We start from the raw sequence: 17,027 nt of genomic DNA on the forward strand, positions 1-17,027 counted from the left end.
TTTTCTCTAATGAGATCTGTCACAGATTTGTCTAAAATGAAGGCAGACAAAATTAACATGCTTGTAAAATCAGAAATCAGAACAATACAGGCGTTTAAATGACAAGGATTTGAGAGTCTGGTGCTTACACTTCTCGAGTTTAAACAATCAACGGATTCCGGTCCACAAATGTTTTTTGTGCACCTGTCTCAACAAGTACAGGTTGAGACAGGTCTTTTTTTCTCATCTGCCAAATGTAGGTGTTGCAAAATTAAAGTAAAAATGACCTCCCAGTCTAGTGACTCATGTCACTGTTGAGGTTGCTCGGGCTTTTTGCTCTTCTCCTGGCATTGTGGCTATTTGAGTAATATGTGAAAAGCGTATACCACATGAACATGAACTCAATAACAGTGTTTACCATTAAGGGAAAAAGTCGCATCCTAATGCCCTTGTAAGCCACTGTTTTCTATTCTCAATGCTTATTACCCTAATTGCCTGTGTCATCGGATCTTCAAGCTGTTTGAGATGGCGTCGCGTGTAAAGCCTCTGTGCCCCAAGTGTCCTCTTAACTTCAACAAGAGGGGGCAATAGTCTTTATATACACCAATGTATAGATGTGTAGATTGTATATAAAACTAAACTAAAGATGTTTTCCAGGCCCATTCATTATCAACAACTTACAACAGATATGGTTTGATAAACTTTGGCTTTTACAGTCATTCCTTTAACCAGCCTTTTATTCTGAATGTGGTTAGCTTGTCCTTTTCAACATTACCTATGCCTATACATCATGCTATTGGTAGTTTGTAGTCTGTTGCAAAGGTCAGCAACAGGTGTATGAGAAGCCTTTCTGATTTATATATTTGGTACAGGCTGGCCTTCAGGTACTGCAGAAGCCAATAATAGAGCAAACGTTATTTGCACATACAATATATGTTTTTGTCCATTAGAAGCATCCTTCAAAACAGGAAGTGCATATTTAGGAGGCTGTACTTCAGAAATAAGTAATGTATCATTAGCTTAAGCAGACGTAGGCGAATGAAAATATTCCTGATCTTCGACACAGATGTTTCCTAAATCATCTTAGTCCGAAAAATGAAAAGTTCCACTCTCTGCTGAGATCCCTTGTGCTGAGATCTATGCTCCCTATGGCGTAATCCCTCTTGATCCTTTCTTGATCCTGATACGATAACGAAGGTAGAGATCATCCATCCTAAGACTAACGGAAAGTAGGTTACCCAAGAACAGATTGATGGTGATTAGCAGTCGTAATCCCGCTGATGACTGGATAAGCTTGTTTCCCACACAACATCCTTCCTTGCAGACTGGATCCAATTGATGGCTCCTGCTTTGCTTTTCCCTTCTCCACCCGTATCTTCTGCTATGCACAGCTGCTCATTACACTGGAAATGAGGGAAATGAAACAAAGAGAATTGAAAAAAAATTTGACTCATGGTTGTCATGAGAATCAACTCGCTTTCTTGACATCAACAGAAAGCTAAAGACAAGCTGCGTCTGCCTTGACCCAGAAAGCAAAGAGAGAGCTGACCTGACATGGTGCTGGGTTTCCTGTTACCGATGATAATGTCCTTCTGCCATCTACATATACACATATGCCTACATGGCATGTCCGACAGCTTACACACCTTTTTAGTTCTTATAAGGAGAGAAAGGGTCAAGAGGTAACGCAAAGCTTGAGGTAAACCTGCAGAGTGGATTACAAAAGGCTGCAGCAGAAGAGATTATCAGACTAAAGGTTAATAGAACCCAGATTAACACGCAAAGAACTGCTGTGATCTTTAAGAAAGTGGGATCAACCTGTTTAATAAGGTTTTGGAGAGAGGAACAAGTGTTCAAACTTGCCTACATTAATGTATGGTGTACATATTTTGGCATGTATGTTTGTGTGTGTGTGTGTGTGTGTTCCGTGATACAGATGTGGGTAATGTTTCGTGAAAAGAACTAAACCTTGAAATTCTTATAGTGATCCCAGCATGGTGAGGTTCTCAACAGCAGAATGTGGGTAACTTTCAGTAAAACATAGTCATAATTTATATCATTGTCTTTATGTTGTCTTCTTTACCTACTACATCTCTTAAGCCATAGTTAGACACAGTGAGCACCAACGCATGCTTTCTAACCATTGGCACACACTTAATGTTTTCTGTATTTCCTAATGAGAGCAACACTTTAAGTTTCTTAATGCAGCACCTGACTGTTATGTCTATGAACGAGTGGCAGAATTTATCCTCAAACCTTCAGTCAACATTTAACACCAGAGCTATGTGTGACCCTCAGCAGGGGAAATCACTAAATGACTTGCGCCAATTAACGCATGCAAACCTAATCAATTAATCACTCAAGTCGTTAAAGGGGTCAATTTGCTCATTAAGGGGGATGAGTGGCGTCGCAGGGGCCGTTATAAAAGCCCTCCTCAAGAGATTGACTTGGACGCACACATTGTAGCATTCCTGTCTGCGTCTTCAAACGTTTTTTATATGATATACAGGAGGTGATATTTGTAAAAACATCACCATTACCAAGAGTAACATTTAGGAGGTGCAACGGCCTTGATCTGCAATCATACCGAGCAAGAAGAGGTCAAATCGTTGTTTGGAGCTGCCACAAGACTTCTGGATACCCATTAATCTGGACACCAACAACATCACATTGCTCAGCCCTTTTCCTGGTCCCTCTGGATCATCTTGGGGGCAAGGGCGTCTTCTACGCCATGGCAGGATTTATGCTTTTCGTTTTTGTGACTGGCACTGCCATCAACGGCCTCACCGTCGCATTGGACCATCAAATGCAAGAAGCTCCGGTCCCACCTTAACTATATCCTGGTGAACTTGGCCGTTGATATTTCATCTTTGGTCCTCTAGGATGCAAGATAGAGGGTTTTCTGGTAACACTTGGTGGTAAGATTTACAAGCAATGCTGCTGACCTCCTTTTACTGGACTAACTTGTTGTGATCTGAAAAAGGGGCTTACATTGCTGTTGCTGTCATTCCAGGTATGGTAGGCCTGTGGTCTCTGGCTATGGTGGGTATTGAAAGATGGCTGGTCAACTACAAACCGCTTAGTAACTCTGTTTTCAAGCCCGACCATGCTTTAGCTTGATGCCTATTCACCTTGGTGTTTGGGCTTATTGCCTCAACTCCTCCACTGTCAGGTAAGCAACAGGAACCAATCAACACACTGACATTCACAACTAGGAAGTTGAGACGTATACTCGATGGCCTTGTGATTATCTGTCCAGGTATATCCCAGAAGGCCTGCAGTGCTCCTGTGGACCAGACTGGTACACCACAAACTACACAAACAACAAATACAACAGTGAATCCTATGTGATGTTCCTTTTCTGCTCCTGCTTTGCTGTTCCCTTCGCCACTATTATCTTTTGCTACGCACAGCTGCTCATTACACTGAAAATGGTGAAGATTGAAACAATAAGACAACAATCACAACAATAACTCTTAAATTAACATAAAGCCTAAATATAGTTACTTTGATTCACTGAAAATAAGTTTTGAATTCATAAAGGAAAATTCATACACGAATGCATGTTATCTTTTTTGTTACAGGGGGGTAACTGATTTTAAAGCACAACACGTTTTGTAAAAAATCTGCAAATATTTCCTCACCATCCGTTAGCTGGCGCTTTTTTTTTTGTTGCAAAAACAGGTTTTTTGGCACAGCCCAGGCTCTATAAATTACAAAAAAGGGTGCGGACCGCACCACAACACTATGAGCACCGCTTGTCAACGTCACTAAGAGACGTGCTGGCGGGTGGCATTGCAACGCTGCGGTTTTGGACTAGTGGTTAGTGCGTCGGACTGCCATACCGAAGGACCTGGGTTGGCGCCCGGGCCAGAGCAGTAAATTCACAACAACAACAAAGAGAAAATCTATTTTTCTCCAGAAACGCTGACTGCCCCTTTAAAGTAAAACGGAAAAAAACGGTGTTTCTGTAGAAATGATTTGTAACAGATTCAACTCTGCTATCCCTCAACGGGCAGGGAAGGCCCAAGCAGAGTCGTCCTCCACCCAGAAGGCAGAGAGGGAAGTGTCCAGGATGGTGGTTGTCGTGGTGATGGGCTTCCTGGTGTGCTGGACGCCTTACGCCTCGTTTGCTCTATGGGTGGTGAACAACCGTGGGCAACAGACCTGAGAATGGCCACCATACCCGCCTCGCTTTGCAAAGTCCTCTGCATTCTACAACCCTGTCATCTACATCTTCCTCAATAAACAGGTCCGTCAAATGTTGTGGAGAAAACCTAATTTGAAAAGGGAAGCACTTTTTACTTTGTACCAGGGAAGCTCATATGGAATCCCTCTCAGCCCTAAATAGTCTCCATCGCCAGTGAATGAAGTCCCCAAAGTCGCGCCTGCTTAGACTGCATGTCAAGACTTGGATGGATTTCCAGCCACTAATGATTTGTCAGTTGTAAATAACAATGGATATAAGTATGTTTTGTCATATGAAAAAATGCGTGTCTAATGTTATAACAAACTAAGAATTTGCAAAAAATTGAAATATGTTCATAGTGTTTGTATATTGTTGATAAAGGGAATCACTGGTTTGGACCTGGTGTGGGCATTATGTTGCAAGGCACGTATGAACTGCAACACACAAGAGGCTGTTACACAAATTGTCTCGTGAAACCAGGTCATTATTTTCCGAGAAATAAAAAAAATGCAATGTTGTGACCGTAAGGTTATTTTTTTGTTAATTGCATTTTTTAGACAGTAATGTATGAAACTTCCTTCGACTTCCACAAGAATCGTTTCTTGAGGTGTTTCTTTATCATACTGTATTATTGTCAGGGTTTAGATATCTTCTGCCCTATCATTGTGGTGTTTTTTCCTGCCCGTGTGTGTCTATTCATTCAGTCACATGGAGCAGTAAAATACTGCACGTGCTCGTTGTAAGATTGAGCCTGCAAGATACCGATAGTATCTGCCAATACTCTGCCATGTCCAACCTTCTTTCCGACGGCACTCTGGATCTGTGAACTGATCTTTAAACTGCTTTTCAGTCACCAGGCATTGGTCTGCCAGCCTGCTCAAATCGACCCCCTTTTTAAAAAGCCTTTGTCTTTACAATGTAAAATGTCTTCTGCCTCTGTCTGAGGCCGTTGATGGCAGTGCCAGTCACAAAAGCGAAAAACATAAATCCCGCCATGGCGTAGAAGACGCCAGTGCCCCCCTCAGATGATCCTGAGGGACCAGGAAAATTGCTGAGCGATGTGATGTATTGAGATACTTAACCTTTAACACTTAGCTCATGGGCGTAGTTATGGGAGTGCCAAATGTGTGTGGACATGTGTAGTATGCGCAGTCTGTGTGTGTGATCTATAAACCAAAGCTTTAAATCCCCTCCTTGAGCCAATTTAGTTGAGCCTGAGTAATATTTAAGGTTCCTATAAATGTGGCTTTAACCGCCCATCAGACAGAGACGAACCTGCACAAGAAGACACGTTACACATCAAATCTCTCAAATTCGAATTAGAGGGACATCTTCATTGCTCTTGATTGATATCATTTTCACATCTTTTTGAGCAGAGCTTGAATTCCCAGAGAAACATGAGGGGAAATCGCCCTGTGGAGCTCCCAGAAGACTTCTGGATCCCCATCCCCCTGGACACCAACAACATCACGTCCCTCAGCCCATTCCTGGTTCCCCAGGACCACCTAGGAAGCCCCGGAATCTTTTACTCCATGTCAGCTTTCATGTTCTTCCTGTTTGTGACCGGTACGGCCATCAATACGCTTACCATTGCATGCACTGCTAAATACAAGAAGCTCCGGTCTCATCTGAACTACATCCTGGTGAACCTGGCGGTGGCGAACCTCATTGTGTCCTCTGTGGGCTCTTTCACCTGCTTCTACTGCTTTGCCTTCAGATACATGATCTTTGGTCCACTCGGATGCAAGATTGAAGGATTTTCAGCAACTTTAGGTGGTAAGGAGGCAGTCATTTTCCACCATTATCATACCATAGAGGCAAAGATTTTTTTATGTGTGCTAATTGCTTGTAAAGCACATGTTACAGTCGAGCTGCAAGCGAATAGGTCTAAACAGGGATTTTTTTCTTGCAACCTTTTTTCTGCAATCAAACAGTTGAGTAACAACACTGGACTGGTCTCTTCTCAATCATTACAGAAAAAAAAATCACGTAGTTAGTATCATGATTTCAAAGTGTTGTTCATTTTATATCAAAGGCAAGATGGAACAGCCCCTTCTTACGTCTTCTTTTCTACAAAGTTGCAGTTACTGAACAATCTTGTGCAAAAAAAAAATCAAGTTCAATGTTTTTACATTAGTGGAGATTTGTTGCCTGATTTATAGATTTCAGAGCTTCTCTAGCTACCCTTTGGTAGATTTCTCTCCTTTTCTCTCTTAATGAAGCTGAAAGCAACCTGAGCTCCCCAGACAGTAGACTAAAGACGTGTCACATTGAATCATTTACTATAGTTTTACCTGCTTTAAATTGTGGTTGTGTGTAAATCTGGACAAAATTTTAATTACTTCAACCAAACTGCTCCTGAAGTCTGACACAGTGAGACTATTATTAACTACTATTTAAGATGGTGCTGATATTTAAACCCCAGCTTCACCTGTGTTGCACAAATACATGATGTTATTAAGTTGTTGCAATCAGTATCTGCCTTTTTATTCTTCTTCTGTCTTGTCCCAGGTATGGTAAGCCTTTGGTCTCTCGCTGTGGTGGCTTTTGAAAGATGGCTGGTTGTCTGCAAGCCACTGGGGAACTTCATCTTCAAACCTCACCATGCAATAGCTTGTTGCGCTCTCACTTGGGTCTTTGCTTTGATGGCTTCAGTTCCTCCTCTGGTTGGATGGAGTAGGTCAGTATACAAAAACCAAACGTACACAACAGAATTATTCAGTTTTTTTTAAGTAGCCCTGCTATTCTCAGGTAAATCGAAATTACGGCTTATTGTCCTACACACATGGGTGGAGTGATTCAGAGTCTTTCTCTCCAGGTATATCCCAGAGGGCATGCAGTGTTCCTGTGGACCCGATTGGTATACAACTGACAACAAGTTCAACAACGAGTCCTACGTGATGTTCCTCTTCTGCTTCTGCTTCTCTGTCCCTTTCTGCACCATTGTCTTCTGCTACTCACAGCTGCTATTCATGCTGAAATCGGTAGGGATATTTCTTAGTAAGACTAAGAAAAAGACTATTTTGTGAAATTGGTTTGGGAGCAAAAATTTACGTCATTAAAAAACAGCAGGCATGCACCCGCCTGATTATTTGGGTGGGTCGCGATTCCAAAAGGTTGAGAACCACTGATCTAGGGTTAAGGCTCATCCGTGTAAAAAAAAAAAAAAAACTATTGTAGAAATAAACCCGTAACGATTTCTGAGATCTGAATGTGAATGAGTCGGCCTCAGACCCATCACGGCGTTCTGTGCTTCTCCCTCAACAGGCAGCAAAGGCTCAGGCTGAGTCGGCCTCCACCCAGAAGGCAGAGAAGGAGGTGACCAGGATGGTGGTTGTCATGGTGCTGGGCTTCCTGGTGTGTTGGATGCCTTATGCCTCCTTTGCTCTTTGGATTATAAACAACCGAGGGCAACCATTTGACCTGAGACTGGCCACCATACCCTCCTGCCTCTCCAAATCCTCCACAGTCTACAACCCTCTTATTTACATCTTCCTCAATAAACAGGTGGGTTCTTCGGAAAATAGGAAAATAGGAAACCATGAATAAAAGTATCCAGCCTGGAGAAACTGAGAGACCGTTGACGAATAGTTGCCTCAAAATTCAGATTCTACCGCCTCGCAAATCAACATCATAAATATACATTTCTGGTTGCAAGGAAACTCAACAATCACGAAACCCCTGGCTGAATATGGAACAAAATGACTGCCAAGAATAATTGATATCAGATACCCCTAAAAGACATACAGAGCAGTGATTCGGACAGCTTGGTGGAAATGCAACAAAATCACTGGACACACTTTATCAGAAGAATTTGGGATCATAAACCACTGTCACACAAGTAATAAAAAGTAGGAATTACACATCACATTCTTATCGTATTTGATTATGGCTCATTCCATGATAAAAATTGCTATGACCATGCTGTCCAATTTTATTTAGATATGTGCCATATCAAGTTATGTATAACACTTTACTTGTAAACTTAATTTATACTGAATTTAAACAGTGACATAAAAAGGAGTGCTTTTGAATAATCACAGAGAAGGCCACTGGCGCCCTCTAACGGTTCCTCTCAAAACTACAGAAAGCTTGCTCCGTCCTCAGAGAGAAACCCTGGCATGGTAATAAAAGCTTCAGATTGTTTTTTTTTATTTCTTGACTGATTTGAATTTTGTGTGCAGAATCTGATATATAATAATTAAGTTCAGTTTAATTGTTATGTATTCCCAAAGAGAGAGACCTGCAAAAGTCACACTGCTATTGAATTACACAGTGAAGGAACGAGCAGCAAATGTTTCTTTTTTCTTTCTTTTTTCCAGTTCCGCTCATGTTTAAAGGAGATGCTGGGGATGCGTGGAGGCGATGATGAGGATTCATCAACGAGTCAGTCAGTAACTGAAGTCTCTAAAGTCGAACCTGCTTAGATGATATATTGCTACATACTATAAATAGCACTGAAAGGAAAAATGCCATTTCAACTGTAATCATGTTATTCTTGGAGAGAATGAGTTTCATTGCAAAGAAAAAAATACTTATAAAAAAAGCAATACATAAATAATGCCAAATGAACAATATTGTGATGGAATTAATTATTGACTATGATATCCACTGCAGGAAAAAAATATACACAATATTTTAGTCTTGTATTCTGTCTCTTATCACTTGAAACCCAGTTATTAAACAATTTCTGTGCTGCATTTGTCAAGGGAGCATGGGCAACTCTTACTGTGGATTTACTGTGTTCAAGAGAGGAGTCCATATGAACGCCCTAGCGATTGAGAAAATGTTTATTGACATCATGAATCAAGAGAGAAGTAGAATCATTTTTCTCATAGACTTCTAAAGAAACTGACCAGTGAAGTCGCCCTCTGCTGGTGATTCCAGAGAGTACAGGCCTCAGGCCCCCATGCATTGGTTTCATATTCCGGACCCGGTGACTACGTCCATTTGTTTAATACCGTCTATGGTTTTCACCTGTCGCCATTCTGCACTTCTCCTTGATAGTGTGCCGTTGGCTGCATGTGGCCTCCATTCCCTGCTCCTCCCATCTACTCCCACTCCCACCTGCTCCTCATTCCTCAGTCATCCACTCACTTACCTGCAGTATTTAAGGACCAGTCACCAGAGCGCCCCTTGTGGTGTTTAGGGCCAACTCCTTCTTGTCTTTGAACGCGTCTTGGAAACTTTGCGTTTTTGTGCGTGTGTACGTCAAGTCCCACGTCCTCAGATTCAGAATCATTTTCTGACTTCTAATGTCCCTTCCTCATGTTGACACTTGTATATCATATGAAGGGAAATCAATATGAGCTTTAGATTGTCTCTTTAGCCCTGAGATACCTTGGAAATTAGTTATTCGGATCTTATTTTTGCTGATCTTTACTTTCGTCAGCTTACTCAGCTCCAAAAGATAATCATCTGGAGATACCTTCCTAGGTAATATTCCCACCTCATTTTGTGAAAATCTACTCATGCATACTGTACATAGATGGCACAATATGATTCATGGAACAATTTGGTGTGATTTGATGAAATATCTGAAACTTAATGTAGACATTCATTTGCCAGTATAAACTATAATGGATTCGCCCCTTTTTTCTGGAACTGTGCCAAATTGTAATGGTTCTTTCTTGGGCCATGTCCCAAACACGCCTGAGGGAACTGACCAATCAGAGCACACTGGGCTTTTTGGGCGGGGACACTTATAAGAACAGGAGCTAAAATTGAGTGTTTATGATCTTGAGAGTCAAAAGTGACGCTGTAGCAGTGTACTGTACAAGAAGAATAAGGTTTTCCGAGCCTTAAAGGGTGTAAACCTACTCAAGCAGGATCCACAAATATGTAAAAGTATGAACCTGAAAATTAACATTTGTACCCTTTAAAATATGCCTATGTAGGATTGAATGGGAAATTGTTATGATTTTGATGAGTTTTAGTTTGTTTAGTTTTTTGTTTTGGGGCATGCAAGATACAACTGGTGATTAATTATAGGCTTTAGCTTATTAACATTTGTGGTCCCTGATGAGCGATATAAAAACAACAACAACAACACAGTACAATATGAACAATTAAAAGAAATACAATATAAAAATTAATAAAACAGACTGATGTGTTCAAATACTCTAACACAATAAGTGATGGCTCAACATGGAATTACCCATTCACCTCAGTCCTGTGTTGGCACAGATCAAAAGTTGTTATGAAACATAAAAGGAAAGGGATTAGTAGGGAACAGTATTAGTGTTAATAATTATATTTTTATCGTTTACATTCATGTAATATTGCAAATAACCTATTTAATAGCGATCATATACAATGTTGTTTAAAATAAAACTTCCCTTTTATTGTAACAAATACTTTCCCATATAATCATCGTCATGTAAAACACAAGCAGGCGCCAGTAAAATTCACACAATAAATCTGAATATATAAAAAGTATAACATGTGGTTGCATTTTATCTGCCTGCCGCGCTGCTGAGAAGAGAAGGAAACCAATCCGTTATTACTTGAAGAGACCATCGCCACAATGGGGGGCTTTTGGCCACGGTGAAACAGCTGTGCTGCAGGGGAGGGCAAACGGGAAAAAGAAGGATATGGTCAACACAGCACCACTCAACGATGTACAGTACGCACACCAATCTGAGAACAGCATTACGACCGGATCTGAAGTGAACACAAGATCGTATGAGTAGCAAAGGTGGACTCGGCTCACTTCACACCAGTGTAATTACTTATGGCCACAAACTGTCGTTACTCATGTCGAGCAACCTTCTGCTCAGACCGTGAGAGAATGAACCAGAGTACAAACCAAGGTCATGGTGGCCACAGAGATTTCCGTCGGTAGTCGGGAGCAAATCCGAGTTCTGCTAGTAATGAATTTTTAACCAAACATGAATAGTTCAAAACTAGCGGAATTCCAGACCTACCCTCGAAATATCGCAGCACCACATGAAAATACCAGTCAAGAGGGGTTTAAAAAAGCAATAACTAGCATCATTCTACCTCTTGGATGACTTAAAAATGGACACTTAAGATGCTGAAAGTGATACTCTCCCCTAGAATATAAATCCCACATATGAAAAATCTGTTTGTCTAAACAAACATTACTACAACTATAGTGAACATTCAGTTAAGTACACACACACACACACACACACACACACACAAACACACACACACACACACACACACACACACACACACACGCACACACACATATATTGTAAATATAGATATATCTGTATATATTGGAAAATTGAGGAAAAAGTTTACAGATTTCTTCAGTTTCAGGATCCGTCCCCTTCTTGAAGTGGAGTCCTTCTCCCACTTGGACTCCTTTTCAGAGCTGCGAGTCAGCTAACTGTACGAGAAGAGGACAAGAGAAAAACACAGAATCAACGGATTACAATAATCCATGATAGCAGCTTTGGAAAAAGTTCTTCTTTCTCCTGAAGTGAACTGTTGCTCCGGAGAGATTAAAGTGTTACGGAGTGACCATGCCAGAAGTAATTACTCTGTGTCAATGTGTTTTGTGAGGGGACCTGAGTTGTCAGGTCAATCGGCTTAGGTCCGATGGGACATAAGAAATCTTGACCTTAATGACGCCATTAGATAATTGTTGTCACCGATTAAACAAGAGATCCTACCGAGTAAAAAACCTCCACACTCTAAAAAACGACCTAAAAAAATGTCTTGCAAATTATATTTAATCTCTTTCACGTTGTGTCTCATTTCCACTTGATCATATCAGACTAAAATAATGATGGGATTTTTTATTTGCCATTTGCCTTAAAAAGGACAAAGAAAAGAGAAAAAGTAGATTGTCAAGTCTTAGTGTAATTTGGCACAATGCCATTAAACCTACAGTATGTGCTCTTTCAACCATAATACTATAATCTCTGTATATTACAATGACAAATTCAGCCAACAGCAATACAAACTGTAAATGGGATTTTACTCACCTTTTTTAATTTTCAGTAGCAAGACACACATAAGCGGGCAGAGGGCTTTCTGATGTTATGGCTTCCAATGATGCTTTTTTTATCATTCTCCCCCACAAAATGCCCATTCGAACCAAATGCTAATAAGAAATAATACGTTCATTACATAATAATAAAATTTATTACACGACAAATGAATGTTAGACAATCTGACATGATTTTTCCTGTTTCTCTTGTAGTAGCTCTTTTTCACAGCAGCTTTGTGTCCCTGATAACATTAACGATGAATCCTTCGTCTTCATCTGACAAAGGGGAAACATACAGATGTTGCAGCTATTTGTTAACGAGCAAAGATTCATGAAATAAAATACCTGCTCAGTCGACACGCTCACTCTGCTAGTCGTAGTCTCAGGGACAATTACTATGAGGCAAACTGAGAACACAGAAAGTCTGATTATTTTTTTGGAAAAAGGGACAAAAAAGTGATAAGATATATTCATGCATGTGTGCACATTGTCATTATTGCAGAATGGTTGTACCCCTTTTATGTACCCCCCTCCCCCTCCCCCCAAAAAACTACTACACATGAAGAAGTGACAGAGGTAGACCTTGTGAAAGAGGAGGAATCTCTCCTTCTTTCACACTTCGACATATGTAGTTGAAATCTGCGAAAAGTGGCTGTGACGGTAATATTGTGTATTACGGAAAGTTACAAACATGTCGGATGCAGCCCTGCCCCCGGCTCTGACATTAGAAAGGGGTTGCGGATGCGTCAGACAGATCGATGAGCACCTCCTCTGTAGCCTGTCTTTGAGTATGCATAGGTCTCTAAATTCCCTTATCCCTGGTTGTTATCCATTAAAGGTACATTATCCTTTTGGGAATACCCAGACTGGGCTTTGGACAGACACAGCTGTCAGCCAGCATCACATCGGCCAAACTGTGCACAGCACAGAGCTAAAAAAAAAATCCTGAAAAATTGTCACATATCCACACGGACATCTCAAATAGTTAGCAAACTCCCCTCAGTCTTAATATGTTAACTTTTCTCTTTGCCAAAGTGAGTCTGTGCTTTCAGAATGAATGACAGCAATGAATAAAGAGCAGCAATAATCTGACTTTTCCAGCTGAGCGTCATCAAAGCCTCCCTCTGTATTAAAAATATAAGTTTATTCAAATCGCTTTGCGTTTCCTCTCCACTTTGCTCTTGCCATAAGGACAATGACGTGAGTTGTAGGATCAAAGGACTGTTGGAAATCCAATGTTCTCCAGTGACCCCTCTTTCCGGAGAGATTAAACGTGTCTTACTTTCCTCACACGTCAACAACTCAGAGTGTCACTATCATGCCTCCGCGGACTTCCACTTGTTCAGATAAGCAGCTTTAAGACATGTCTGCCCTCGCATACCCACTGGGATCCACATGTACTGTACACCCATCAATGTTCTACACAATTTGAAACGAGGCCGACGCGCACAATTGTACATCGGCTGTTCTAATTTCAGACATCAACTCATTACCATGCGACAGATGAAGTTCATGATGTAGAATTATTCCCCGGCTATCCGAGAGTGTAAGAAAATAAACATTTGCTTTAAAGCTTAGATGATCGTTTGAGACACGAATTCAGTGTTGCTGTGGAACTGTTTTAATTCTACTTTGCTATAGTTTCACGCAAAAGACGATTTTGTTTGTAGACTAGAAATTTACGTTGTGTGTTATTCAAAGTTCAAAGCGACTAATCTCCACTGTAAGTGAGAGGATGGAAATCCGCCTTCAAACAAGATTATTCTGGCATTTTGCGTCCTTAACCTCATTATCTGATTTGGCTTAGTTTTAGCTGGGTTTTTAATTACAGGTTAAAAATACGGTCATTGCATTGCTTTCCTTTGTATCACTGCGGAGTGGCACAACCCGGCTGTAAATGTATTGACCTAATCCTATCAAGAGGTCTCTGGGGCACGAGTATAAAAGAAAAAGTCAGACGTAAAGTAGCAGTCACCCAAGGAGTCTAGAAGTGACAAGAAAGGCCGACTGCTGAGGCCATCCTGCTGACATCAGAATGGCAGAAGATTGGGGAAAACCGGCATTTGCTGCCAGGCGGTACCATGAGGACACAACAAGGGGGTCGGCCTTCATGTACACAAACAGCAACCACACCAAAGGTACAGTACTGTCATCATATTTTCTGAACAATTCAATGGGAATGTTTATTACAGCTCAGAGTGAGGAACTTCAACAAGAAATGACCTCTGTTGTTTGTTGAATCTTGAGTCAGCATGGCTTAAATTTCTTAAATTGAAAAATTATTATAGTTTTTTTGAATAGGCTTTCATAGACTGACTTTGTTTGGAGGTGCAAATATGATTTATAGGATAGCTTGAATAGCTGAATTCCCAAAACTAGGTGTTTTTGATACAAACAAGTATTAATACAGATGTATCCCATTTGATTGACATTTGACATAGTTTATTATCATTGTACAGTATCAGACATTCATGTAATTTCATTTATTAAAACGCTGTATGACATGAACTGAAGATTTCAACTGAGACAGGTCGATAGCTTTATCTCACTTTGGGTTTTTTTTTACCCCAGATCCCTTTGAAGGTCCCAACTACCACATTGCCCCTCGATGGATTTACAACCTTGCAACACTCTGGATGTTTGTTGTGGTCGTCGCTTCCGTCTTCACCAACGGTCTCGTCTTGGTGGCCACGGCAAAGTTCAAGAAACTCCGACACCCACTGAACTGGATCTTGGTAAATCTTGCAATTGCTGATCTCGGAGAAACCGTTTTTGCCAGCACCATCAGTGTATGCAATCAGTTCTTTGGTTACTTCATTCTGGGACACCCAATGTGCGTCTTTGAGGGCTATACTGTCTCAGTTTGTGGTAAGTAGTCACATTTTTTTTCTTCTCTTTGAAGTTACAGTGTTCAAAATTTTCATACGGGAGGATTCTTGGTCAGATGCTACAGGGCTGAGAGTGGAATCCCTTTTTTTCTCCTACTTTTTTACACAGGAATCGCTGGTCTCTGGTCCCTCACTATTATCTCCTGGGAGAGATGGATAGTTGTGTGCAAACCTTTTGGAAACATCAAGTTTGACGCTAAATGGGCCACAGGTGGAATCTTGTTCTCCTGGATCTGGCCAATAGTGTGGTGTGCACCCCCAATCTTTGGCTGGAGCAGGTAGTCTGCAGTTTCTTTTTTAATTTAAAAAAGAACAACCCAAAACAACAGCAACGGAAACATAAGCTAAACATTGTCTTGTATCAGGTACTGGCCTCATGGACTTAAGACCTCCTGTGGACCTGATGTATTTAGCGGAAGTGAAGACCCTGGAGTCCAGTCCTACATGATTGTTCTTATGGTTACATGTTGTTTCCTTCCCCTGGCTATTATCATCTTGTGCTACCTTGCCGTCTGGTGGGCTATCCATTCAGTAAGTTACCAACAGTTTAATTCTTCAATTAAAGGAGATAACAGCCTGGCAGACTCTCACATTGTGTTGACTTGTTGTATCACAGGTTGCATTGCAGCAGAAGGAATCAGAGTCAACCCAGAAAGCTGAGAAAGATGTATCCAGAATGGTTGTTGTCATGATCTTGGCATATTGCGTATGCTGGGGACCTTACACCTTTTTTGCATGCTTTGCTGCGGCCAACCCAGGATATGCCTTCCATCCTCTGGCTGCTGCCATGCCCGCATACTTTGCCAAGAGCGCCACCATATACAACCCAATCATCTATGTCTTCATGAACCGACAGGTGGGCACAATAATTACAACGCCAGTTGTCCATGACTAAATCAAATGTGTTGGATTTACATTTACATTGACTATTTTATTCTCTCCCCATCAGTTCCGCACATGCATCATGCAGCTCTTTGGCAAAGAAGTGGATGATGGCTCTGAAGTATCCACATCAAAGACAGAAGTCTCCTCTGTGGCTCCGGCATAAACGTTGTGTTTTCTGTTTGAAAGAAATAATAATAATGACAACCATTGCGATGTGTACAGGAAATATGTAATGTTCATTTTTTTTTCTTTTTTAGTAATATAGCTTCATGGCAAATGGAAAATGTAAAAAAAAAATCATCATTATCACTGTTTCCTTTTTTCAGATGTAAATAAAAATATCAAGCAAACTGGAAGTTTGAGTGATTCTTTTGACTATGAGTGCAGAAATCATTTTCATTGCTCTTTATACTCCACAACTGTTAAAATGTTTGGTTATGGAGCATCACGAGATTGTATTGGCTGTTCTACAGTAGAACTTCCTAAGAGAACAAAGGGTTTGGCATATTATCGAACAAGTTGTGCCAAAAGTAATTGACTATTAAAGGAAAAGTTATTGACTCCAGAGTCAAAGATCATCTTCCTGGAACGTCTTTGTCTTCCACCTGGGAGTGAAGTTGGCTAAGTATGACTTCATGATTCCCACAATTCAAACCCAAATAAACTTTGTCAGTTACAAAAGTGATGATCCTGATGAGAGCGCTGTATGTAAAGGAACATACTGCAAGCATGTCAATATAATTGGCTGGAGACAAACACATACTTCCCCTGTATAATCAGTCTATAGTTTGAAAATATGACATATTTTTTATTTTTCAAACCGTTTTTCAAGAGAAGCCAAACCCATTTCTCTCTTTTAAAATTGCATGAATCTGCTGAACATTTGCAAATGCTAATGTTGACATATATGTGTGGTATGTGAAATGGTTTGAAAGTTTTTAAAAATATTTACATTCATGTGGTTTTATTAGCTCTATTTCCAACAGCAGCAAATGCTAACAAACCCACTCTACCCTAACTGTGCAGTAGTTAATGACAGAAAGGAACTTAAAACTAGTGACCATCAAGTTACATTAGATGTTCATAAAAGGCCACGGCCAAGGCAGTTTCCAGTAGTGTC

At 40.7% G+C, this 17,027-nt stretch overlaps 2 protein-coding genes and 1 pseudogene across 5 annotated transcripts; all 3 read left to right on the forward strand.

Moving 5' to 3' along the window:
• The first annotated feature begins 1,973 nt into the window (after positions 1-1,973).
• On the forward strand, positions 1,974-4,227 carry LOC118308953 (annotated as a pseudogene).
• Positions 4,093-8,740, forward strand: opn1sw2 (opsin 1 (cone pigments), short-wave-sensitive 2). Of its 4 annotated transcripts, XM_035631543.1 has the most exons (7): positions 4,093-4,231; positions 5,545-5,944; positions 6,680-6,848; positions 6,987-7,152; positions 7,436-7,675; positions 8,212-8,292; positions 8,491-8,740. In XM_035631543.1, the coding sequence occupies exons 2-7, from the start codon at positions 5,566-5,568 to the stop codon at positions 8,593-8,595; spliced, it is 1,140 nt and encodes a 379-aa protein (XP_035487436.1). In that variant the 5' UTR covers positions 4,093-4,231; positions 5,545-5,565; the 3' UTR covers positions 8,596-8,740. The 4 variants fall into 4 exon arrangements, 3 of the variants coding, with proteins under 3 accessions (XP_035487436.1, XP_035487439.1, XP_047188625.1); XM_035631546.2 differs by lacking the exon at positions 4,093-4,231 and having other exon boundaries at positions 4,238-5,944; positions 8,256-8,292; XR_004793483.2 differs by lacking the exons at positions 4,093-4,231; positions 8,491-8,740 and having other exon boundaries at positions 4,238-5,944; positions 7,436-8,019.
• Positions 8,741-13,947: 5,207 nt separating this feature from the next.
• On the forward strand, positions 13,948-16,257 carry opn1lw1 (opsin 1 (cone pigments), long-wave-sensitive, 1). Its single transcript, XM_035632561.2, has 6 exons — positions 13,948-14,272; positions 14,706-15,002; positions 15,132-15,300; positions 15,388-15,553; positions 15,639-15,878; positions 15,972-16,257. The coding sequence occupies exons 1-6, from the start codon at positions 14,170-14,172 to the stop codon at positions 16,068-16,070; spliced, it is 1,074 nt and encodes a 357-aa protein (XP_035488454.1). The 5' UTR covers positions 13,948-14,169; the 3' UTR covers positions 16,071-16,257.
• Positions 16,258-17,027: the final 770 nt, after the last annotated feature.

The sequence above is a fragment of the Scophthalmus maximus genome, chromosome 6 (assembly GCF_022379125.1).
Source record: "Scophthalmus maximus strain ysfricsl-2021 chromosome 6, ASM2237912v1, whole genome shotgun sequence".
NCBI classification, from domain to species: Eukaryota; Metazoa; Chordata; class Actinopteri; order Pleuronectiformes; family Scophthalmidae; genus Scophthalmus; species Scophthalmus maximus.

Bases quoted from the DNA above. Each gene is read 5' to 3' on its own strand.
- opn1sw2 (XM_035631543.1), top strand. From the start codon at position 5,566: ATGAGGGGAAATCGCCCTGTGGAGCTCCCAGAAGACTTCTGGATCCCC. The intron at 5,945-6,679 runs GTAAGGAGGCAG...GTCTTGTCCCAG, and splicing joins ATTTTCAGCAACTTTAGGTG to GTATGGTAAGCCTTTGGTCT. The intron at 6,849-6,986 runs GTCAGTATACAA...CTTTCTCTCCAG, and splicing joins CCTCTGGTTGGATGGAGTAG to GTATATCCCAGAGGGCATGC.
- opn1lw1 (XM_035632561.2), top strand. From the start codon at position 14,170: ATGGCAGAAGATTGGGGAAAACCGGCATTTGCTGCCAGGCGGTACCAT. The intron at 14,273-14,705 runs GTACAGTACTGT...TTTTTACCCCAG, and splicing joins AAACAGCAACCACACCAAAG to ATCCCTTTGAAGGTCCCAAC. The intron at 15,554-15,638 runs GTAAGTTACCAA...GTTGTATCACAG, and splicing joins TCTGGTGGGCTATCCATTCA to GTTGCATTGCAGCAGAAGGA.